This window comes from Desmodus rotundus, chromosome 12 (genome assembly GCF_022682495.2).
Source record: "Desmodus rotundus isolate HL8 chromosome 12, HLdesRot8A.1, whole genome shotgun sequence".
In the NCBI taxonomy this organism is placed as follows: domain Eukaryota; kingdom Metazoa; phylum Chordata; class Mammalia; order Chiroptera; family Phyllostomidae; genus Desmodus; species Desmodus rotundus.
In genome coordinates, this window is record NC_071398.1 from 38,335,638 (window position 1) to 38,345,054 (window position 9,417).

The 9,417-nt window shown below is 48.9% G+C and overlaps 1 protein-coding gene across 1 annotated transcript; it reads left to right on the top strand.

Moving 5' to 3' along the window:
• The first annotated feature begins 510 nt into the window (after nucleotides 1-510).
• PSMC4 (proteasome 26S subunit, ATPase 4) lies at nucleotides 511-8,246 on the top strand. The gene is made up of 11 exons (XM_024577677.3): nucleotides 511-655; nucleotides 1,542-1,640; nucleotides 1,765-1,951; nucleotides 3,372-3,518; nucleotides 3,601-3,710; nucleotides 3,812-3,905; nucleotides 6,964-7,131; nucleotides 7,216-7,292; nucleotides 7,426-7,594; nucleotides 7,802-7,857; nucleotides 8,010-8,246. Exons 1-11 carry the CDS (start codon nucleotides 620-622, stop codon nucleotides 8,121-8,123), a joined length of 1,257 nt encoding a protein of 418 aa, XP_024433445.1. The 5' UTR covers nucleotides 511-619; the 3' UTR covers nucleotides 8,124-8,246.
• The last annotated feature ends 1,171 nt before the right edge of the window (nucleotides 8,247-9,417 follow it).

A 9,417-nucleotide genomic window follows, 5' to 3' on the forward strand; every position in this document is an offset into this window, starting at 1 on the left:
TTCTTTCCTCTTCAATACCTGTGTGACTCAACTTCTGGCACCACTGCTTATTTTCTCCAGCCCTCACATGCCTGGGTTTCCACTAGATTGTTAACGCTAACCAAGATTTGGGGCTGAGGCCCGGTGTCACTCTGCGGGGTGGCCCGGGCTTTCGGGCACTTCTAGGGACAATCCGCCCACGTGGAGCTCCCATGAAAGGCGCCCCAGGCGTCTCCAGCCTCGCCATTAAATAAGGGCGAAGGGCACTTGGCCGCCAAGCTTCCTAACAGGTTTCTGATAAACTCCTTAACTGAAAGAGAGGCAGGGTAGTGCCTCCTACTGACGAAGAAACCGAGACCGAAGCTGCCGCGCGAGGTGGCGCCACCAAGCGCTACTGCGCAGGCGCACCGCCGGGCCCACCCGCACGCAGTACGAGGTGGGGAGAGCTCCGGAGCATATCTTGGGGGCGGAGCCCAGGGCAAGGGCCTCCTTTCCCTGTGTCCTACCCTTCCCATTCCGCTCGCTCAGCGACGTCTTAAACTACGTTTCCCACAATCCACCCAGCCCCTCGCCTTCCGGTGGCGGCAGCGGAAGCAGTGACTGGCGCAGGCCGGGCCACACACAAGCGGGCTTGGTCACTATGGAGGAGATAGGTATCCTGGTGGAGAAAGCTCAGGTCCGGTGGGGCCTGGCTCGCGGGGACAGGACATGACTGATCTGAGTGGGGAGCTGAGTGACAGCAGGGATCCGGTCCGGGTCGGGGTGATTTTGGAGCCCTCAATGGAAAGCTTTGTGCAATATCAGGGCCTGGGCTGAGGAGCTGAGTGGTGTTAGAATGGCAGTAAGGCTCGGAACGCTGGCATGGGGGAATGAGTGACGTTAGAGGTTCTTTGGGTCTGAATGATTTAGAGGTCTCTCTGGGAGTGCTTAGTGACATCCGGGACCTGACGAGGCTGTGGGGAAGTGGTAGGGTGATGAGTGATGTGTGGGACTCGGCCTTGGGGCTGAATGGTGTCGGAGGCTGGGCTGGGTTGCTGACTGATGTTCGGGTCTTGGCTGGAGTTGGAGGGCTAAGTAATAACTGGTCTGGCCGAGTAATGTTTGGGGCCTAGCCGGGAAACTGGATGACATAAAGGCCTAATGTGAATTGGGGGTTCTGTGACATGAGGAATCTTTTTGTTGGGGGTGTGTGTAACTGGGTAATTCCATGACTGTTTGAAGGCATGGTGACTTTAACAGCCTATATGTGAGCCATATGACATTAGGAACCCGCTGAGGGGGCTAGAAGGCATTGGGGTCTGGTATGGAGTTGATGAGACATTTAGGCCCTAGTTAGGTGACATTGGGGAGATGTTACAAGTGGCGTATGATAGCAAAAGATCTATTTGGGAGGCTAATTGACATCAGGGTCCTATTAAGGCACTGCAAGGTTTCCAGGGTCTATTTAGAGGGTCTGAAGGATGGCAGGAGCCTGTTAGGGGATGAGTGACTCCATGGTTAAGTCAGAGTCTTTCATGAGGGGGACCCTCTTCCTCCAACCTGCATTTCCCACCTTGGTCTAGGACGAGATCCCAGCGTTGTCAGTGTCTCGGCCCCAGACTGGCCTGTCCTTCCTGGGACCTGAGCCTGAGGACTTGGAGGACCTGTACAGCCGCTACAAGGTACATTTATCCCCAATCCAGACCCTGCACAGGGTCCAACATCCCACACTCCCACTACCTTCCACTATTCCCTGGCTTAGCAAGGCCTGGAGCCATCCCGTACGTCTCCCCTCTCTGCTCACAGAAGCTGCAGCAAGAGCTGGAGTTCCTGGAGGTCCAGGAGGAATACATCAAGGATGAGCAAAAGAACCTGAAGAAGGAATTCCTCCATGCCCAGGAGGAGGTGAAGCGAATCCAGAGCATCCCACTGGTTATAGGGCAGTTTCTGGAGGCTGTGGATCAGAATACAGCCATTGTGGGCTCCACCACAGGTGTGTGTGGGGGGCGTGGGGAGCACCTCATTTACTCATCTGTTCATTGAACAACCCAAATGTTTCCTGGCATGTGCCAGGAACTGTGCTGGGGTCTTGTGAGGCACACAAGGCAAGACAGTGTAGTGGTGTTTTTCCAAGTATTTTGAGTCTGATGCACAAGTGGAAATATATTTTACATTCTCTCTCTCCCTCTGTGCATGTGTGTGTGTGTGTATAATTTATGTAGTAATAGTCTGACCAAATGTTATTTAGCCTTACAATGTGTGACGTACTCTTAATTGCTTTTTCATTCCGTTCTTGTCTTTTATTTTAAACCTTGTTTTGGTCATGACTCTCTAAATTGATTCCATGACTACTTCTGGGTTGGGACCTGCACTTTGAAACTATGAGGACTGTTAGGAGATCGGGCTCGGGTAAGGACTTGGCGTATGGTAGCTGCTGTTATTAACATGGGTCCAGGCTCTGCCTTCATGAGGGTCATTGTCTCCTATCTTATCTGTCTTTCCTGCTTCTGGCCTGTGCTCCTCTGGACCAAGCCATGTTCTGGTAAAGGCTGTAGGGCAGAGTGTGTGACTGGGCCTAGAATTGGACTGATGCGCTGTCCGTGAGGTAGTGAAGGGAGAGAGAGATCCAGAATGAGGCCTGTATCTTTGACCTGTAGGACACAGGGGGACAGTGGGGCTATCCCTGAGGTGGCAACATGGTCAGAGGAGTAGATTTACAAGGAGGCAGTGAGGGCAGTCTAGGACATCACAGGGAGGTGTCTGGGAGGCTACTGGATGGCCAAGTCTGAAGGTCAGGAGAGGGACTGAGACTGGAAGAAGACGTGTGTGTCACAAGCATAAACGCAGAGAGTGGGTTGGAGAGGTGAGACAGGTCTGAGCGAGCAGGAGAGAGTTGGTGCAGAGACCTAGATGGTAGGACCTGAAGCAGGGCAGGACCCCGGGAGAGGGGCGGAGAGATTGGTTGGAGTGACACTCATGAGGCTGGGTGGAAGGTCATAGTGACGAATGGGTCGTAGTGACTGAAGAACTGTGAAGGGAAGAGGAGAGAAGTCCAGGATGAGGCTTGGGACTCTTGCTAGTGACTAGGGACCATGGGCCTGCCTGAGACAGATCCAGGAGGAGCAGCATAATTTGGGGGAAAATACGGAGAACATGTAGGGACACATTGCTGAGAGATAGCCAGGGGAAAGTCAGGTGGAAGCCTTCCAGGAGGCTGCTGGACCCCGGGGTGTGTGTGTGAACATGAGGGACAGATAAGAAGGCCCGCTAGAGGTGAGGTGGGGCCGGCTAGAGGATTGTGGGTTTGAGTGAGAGATAATGGTGGCCTGGAGGGCACAACTGTGAGGTCACAGGGAGAGGACAGTTCTACCGCTTCTCATTTTCCCCTCTCCCTTTCTTTCCCCTTCGCAAAGGCTCCAACTACTATGTGCGCATCCTGAGCACCATCGACCGGGAGCTGCTCAAGCCCAATGCCTCCGTGGCCCTCCACAAGCACAGCAATGCACTGGTGGATGTGCTGCCTCCTGAAGCAGACAGCAGTATTATGATGCTCACTTCAGGTGAGGGGGAAGCCTGGGGCCAGAGGGGCCTGAGAGGACCCGGTGGGCTAGGCTGGGAGTCCCAGCTCTGCTCTCCCACCAGACCAGAAGCCAGATGTGATGTATGCAGACATTGGTGGCATGGACATCCAGAAGCAGGAGGTGCGGGAGGCTGTGGAGCTCCCGCTTACACACTTTGAGCTCTACAAGCAGGTGAGGAGTTGCAGTGGCAGTGAAGGGAAGGGCCCTGCTGAGTTTTGGGTTGGTGACAGGGCTCCCTGGCTCATCCTTCTTTCTCTACTTCTGCATTTCAGATAGGCATCGATCCTCCCCGAGGCGTCCTCATGTACGGCCCGCCTGGCTGTGGGAAGACCATGTTGGCAAAGGCCGTGGCTCATCACACCACTGGTGAGCCACTCAGTCTCTGGCCTGCGCTTTTCCAACCTTGCTCCCTGCTCTCTCACCCTCCCCAGGAAGTGGCACAGCACGGTGATTAAGAACACTGGCTCTGGGGTCAAAAGCCCCATTTTGCCTCTTACGCATTGGCTGTGTAGTCTTGGATAGGTGGCTTTACTTCATGTCTCAATTTCCTTATCTCATAGAAGACTCACTTCACAGGATGATTGTGAGAATTAACAAAATAGTTCAGTGTTTTACTACAGTGGGTTGTGACCCATTAGTAATTAGGAATTCCAGTTCAGGGGTTGTAACCAGCATTTTATTATTTTATGTTTTTTTAGTATATTTTATTGATTATATTATTATAGTTGTCCCATTTTTTTCTCCCCTTTATCCTCCTCCACCCTGCACCCCTCCTCCCTCCAGCATCCGCACCCCCACCCCTGCTTAGTTCATGTCCATGGGTCATACATAGAAATTCTTTGGCTTCTCCATTTCCTATACTATTCCTAACCTCCCGATCTATTTTGTGTCTACCAGTTATTCTTCTTATTCACTCTACCTTTTCCCCCATTCTTCCCTCCCCCTCCCCACTCATAACTGTCCATGTGATCTCCATTTCTGTGATTCTGTTCCTGTTCTAGTTGTTTGCTTAGTTCATTTTTTTAGGTTCAGTTGTTGATAGTTGTGAATTTATTGTCATTTTGCTGTTCATAGTTTTGATCTTTCTCTTTTTCTTAGATAAGTTCCTTCAACATTTCATATAATAAGGGCTTGGTGATGATGAACATCTTTAACTTGATTTAATCTGGGAAGCACTTTATCTGCCCTTCCATTCTAAATGAAAGCTTTGCTGGATAGAGTAATCTTGGATGTAGGTACTTGCTTTCCATGACTTCAAATACTTCTTTCCAGCCCCTTGTTGTCTGTAAGATTTCTTTTGAGGAATCAGCTGATAGTCTTATGGGCACTCCTTTGTAGGTAACTATCGCCTTTTCTCTTGCTACTTTTAAGATTCTCTCCTATCTTTGATCTTGGGTAATGTAATTATGATGTGTCTTGGTGTGTTTCTCCTTGGATCCAACTTCTTTGGGAGTCTCTGGGCTTCCTGGACTTCCTGGAAATCTATTTCCTTGGCCAGATTGGGGGAAGTTCTCCTTCATTATATTTTCAAATATGTTTTCTATTTCTTGCTCTTCCTCTTCTCCTTCTGGCATACCTATGATTTGGATATTGGAACATATAAAATTGTCCAGGAGGTTCCTAAGCCTGTCCTCATTTTTTTGAATTCTTGTTTCTTCATTCTGTTCCAGTTGAATGTTTCTTTCTTCCTTCTGCTCCAAATTGTTGATTTGAGTCCCTGTTTCCTTCCCTTCACTATTGGTTCCTTGTATATTTTCTTTATTTCACCTCGTATAACCTTCACTTTTTCCTCTATTTTGCAACCATACTCCCATCATTTCTGTGAGTATCCTGATTACCAGTGTTTTGAACTCTGTATCTGAATGGTTGGCGATCTCCTCATTGCTCAGTTCTTTTTCTGGAGTTTTGATATATTTTTTTCATTTGGGCCCTATTTGTATGTTGTAGGGGGTGGAGCCTTAGGTATTTGCCAGGGCGGGGCAACGCACTTTGCTGCATCATGATGCAGCATTTGGGGAAGGGGTCAGAGATAGAACAACACCACAACCAGCATTTTAAATAACGAAAGAGAAGATGTAAGAGTCCATCCCACGTAGTGAGATGTCATGCTGTCTTGATTGCTTCACACACCTATATATTGTGGTTGTTTATAAAAGTATTCTGGTAGGTTCCAGTCAAAATGTCAGGAAGTCAATGTATTACTATTTATAAAGCATAAAGCCAAGGCTCAGCCCATCTTAAAATCTTAATACATGTGAGGCAGGGAGTAGAAGGCAGTGGTTTAGCAGTGGGTTTTCTGGACCAGACTGCCAGGTTTAAAATCTGGCTCCCCTATGACCATTTATGTAAGTTAGTACTCTTATGTAAGTTAGTTTATGTGACTACTCAGTAAGTTAGCCTCTCTGTGATTTCTGTTTCCTATATTTCTGGGTTCAGAGGATTAACTCAATATAAAGCTTTTAGGAGTATACCTGACACATAGTAAATAGACAGTGAATGTTAGCCATTGTCATTATTATTCATTTGCTTAGCAGCTCATTAGACTTCTGCTCCCCCAGGCCCTGTGCTGAGATACAATGAACCAGAATTGTCCCCTGGTCCCCGGCCTTGGAGAAGCTCCCAGCATGGCTGAGGAAAGAGAACTAAACACTTGGAACATAGCCATTAGGTTAATATATACCGAATGCCTAAGACATGACAGTGAGCAGAACAAGTCTCCATTCCTCATGGAGTCACGGGGGTGGTATCTTAGCTGGGGAAGCTCTTGAACAGATAAGTGAATATATTATATGTCACACAGTGCTGAATTCATGAAGAGAACAGCTACGCAGAATAAGGGGATAGAGAATAATAGCTACAACTTTACATGTTACACTTTAAGAAATAAGCCAAAAAGGAGGGAACCAGTACCTGTCTTCATCCACATTACCAGTTGTCAGTTATGTCAGATGTGCTTGTGGTCCCTGATTGTTGCAAGATATTCAGAAGCAGGCCCTTATAGCAAAGGGGAAGTTGGAGCCCTGGTGAGGTAATATGATGCCTTTATATATGGCAACCTATTTTCTTATTAATTTTTCAAGTGCCTGGAAATCCAGAGGTTTTCTGTATCTGGACTCCATGAATGTCTCTAGCTCTTCTCTGTACAGGCATGTTGAAGCACATACGCATTTTTCCTAAATGTCCTGATTGTTAAAGACCCATCTGTGGGATAGGGTTCGTGATTTGTTTTGCTGGGTTGCTGTAGGATGCGAGCAGATGGCTGGTCCTCAATGCTGTATCTAGAGTCAGTCCAGGGTATTAGAGAATGACCTGGCTACTTGGAGTGGGCATTCAAAGGAAGGGATGTCCTCAGGGAATTCCTAGTTTCAGTTACAGCAGAAGGGGCCCTACAGGAGTCTAACCCTTAATGTCATCTTGCCATCAGCTGCGTTTATCCGGGTGGTGGGCTCGGAGTTTGTACAGAAGTACCTGGGTGAGGGCCCCCGCATGGTCCGGGATGTGTTCCGTCTGGCCAAGGAGAATGCACCTGCCATCATCTTCATAGATGAGATCGATGCCATAGCCACCAAGAGATTTGATGCCCAGACAGGGGGTAAGTGGTGCCCAAACAGGGACTGGGGTCTTGGGCAGGCCTGTCGTACATAATACCTTGGACTGACTATGTTGCATACTCCAGCTGACAGAGAGGTTCAAAGAATCCTGCTGGAGTTGCTAAATCAAATGGATGGATTCGACCAGAATGTCAATGTCAAGGTTCGGGGTTTGTGATGGGCAGGTGTGGTATGGGAATTGGGAAGGTGGGGCTGGCATGTGAGGGGGCAGGTATAAGGTGGGAAGGAGGATATAGTAGGGACAGAGGTCTGAGCCACCCTGTCCCCAATGCCAGGTGATCATGGCAACGAACAGAGCAGACACCCTAGATCCTGCCCTGCTGCGGCCAGGACGTCTGGACCGTAAAATTGAATTTCCACTCCCTGACCGCCGCCAGAAGAGACTGATTTTCTCCACTATCACCAGCAAGATGAATCTCTCTGAGGAGGTTGACTTGGAAGATTGTATCCTGCTCTAGAAGTGAGGGGAGGGTCACATTTGGGAATGGGGATTGGCTCTTCACCTCTTCCATCACCATGACCCACATTGTGGAGGCGGGACACCAAAGTCCAGGGAGGGGAATGGTGACAAAGACGGCCCAAGGATGACTTCCAGCTCCAGGCATTCACCCCATCATGCCGGGAATGGTTTCCTTAACTCGCCGACCGCAGATGTGGCCCGACCAGATAAGATTTCAGGAGCGGATATCAATTCCATCTGTCAGGAGGTGAGTGAAGACCCTTCCTCTTTGAGAGCACTACTGCAATCCTTCCATCCGTCATTGCCTCCCTGTGGTATTGGGCCCTGTCTGTCTCTTTCTTCACCCTCACTAGCGGTGGGGGGTGCCGGGGGCAGATTTTAACTCTCATCCTTTAACAGAGTGGAATGTTGGCTGTCCGAGAGAACCGTTACATTGTTCTGGCAAAGGACTTCGAGAAAGCTTACAAGACAGTCATCAAGAAGGATGAACAGGAGCATGAGTTTTACAAGTGACCCCACCCCTACACTCAGGACCCAGGGACTTCCCTCACTTCCCCCACCTCTGTCCTCAAACCTAGTTCTTTTTTCTCTTTACCTAGGATTGATTTATTCAATAAACATACAAGATTGAATCCATTTAATTTCTTCTTGGAAGTTTTAAATTCTTTGGTATCCTAGGCTTTGAATAGGATCGTCTGTGCCCCTCCTGTTCTGGGCTACAGCTTGAGAAGCAAAGAATTCGAACAAAGTGACTTCAGAAACTTGGGGAAAGGGATGGAAAATGAACCTCAGACCATGGCCCCTGACCACAAAATAAAGCCCCCATACATCTCCCACCCCCGTTTCCTATAGGTAGAAGACCATTTAAGTCTTTGGTGAGTCCTGCCTTCCTCACACTCAGGGCATATCAATGAAAGCAACAGCCCTACAGAATCCTTCCGAGCAGGGATGGGGGGATGTGAGGGGTTGGGTTGGATGCCCTGGTTTTGTGGCTGTCTCTGGCTCTTCTCCATATGGTTTTATCGGCATAGATGCTTTTGGTTGGACCAATTCCCACTCTTAAGGTCTCTGCTTAGACACCTCTCCCTCTGGGCAGCCTTCCCTCGTGCTCCAGTTTGGGAAGGAGCCCTTCCTCTGTACATCCCTGGCACCACTGTGTGGCTAGACTTTCTCACTGTGCTTGCTCCAGACTGAAACCTCCTGCACAGTAGTCAGGGATTATAGCTTGACCACAGTTCAAGTCTCGGCTATTTCTACACATGGTAGACATTCGGTCTCTTGAACAAACCTGTGGATGTTATTATACACTTCGGAGTGAGATGGGAAGAAGGTATAAGGAAAAACATTTGGGGAATCACAGATCTTGAAGGAACAGGGGTGATTCCTCCATTGATGGGCTTGGCAGGTTGAGCACAGAAAACCTCCTCCTTCCTGGAACCTCACTAAAAGAGTAAAGTAAACTCACAAGGATACAGGAGGAGAGGAGATGGCAGCAGTGCAATGTTGGAAAGAGGCAGATACCTTCTCATGGATGTAGCAGACCTGAGCAAACATGAACCTGAACTAAAGGGAAGCACAGGAACATCCCCATCTCACAAATCAGAGGTGCCAGTACTGAAGGCGAGAGATGGACTACCTGAAAGGTTATATAAAAATCAGCTCATACATCCAGTGTGATTAGAACCTGGCATGCACTAAATAAACAAGGTATGTTATTCCAGGCCCATGACCCTTCTCCGGCCTGGCTGAAGACCGCAGGGTTACTCTGGAAAGGCTGCAGTTACCCTGGAAAGCCTGAACCAGCGGT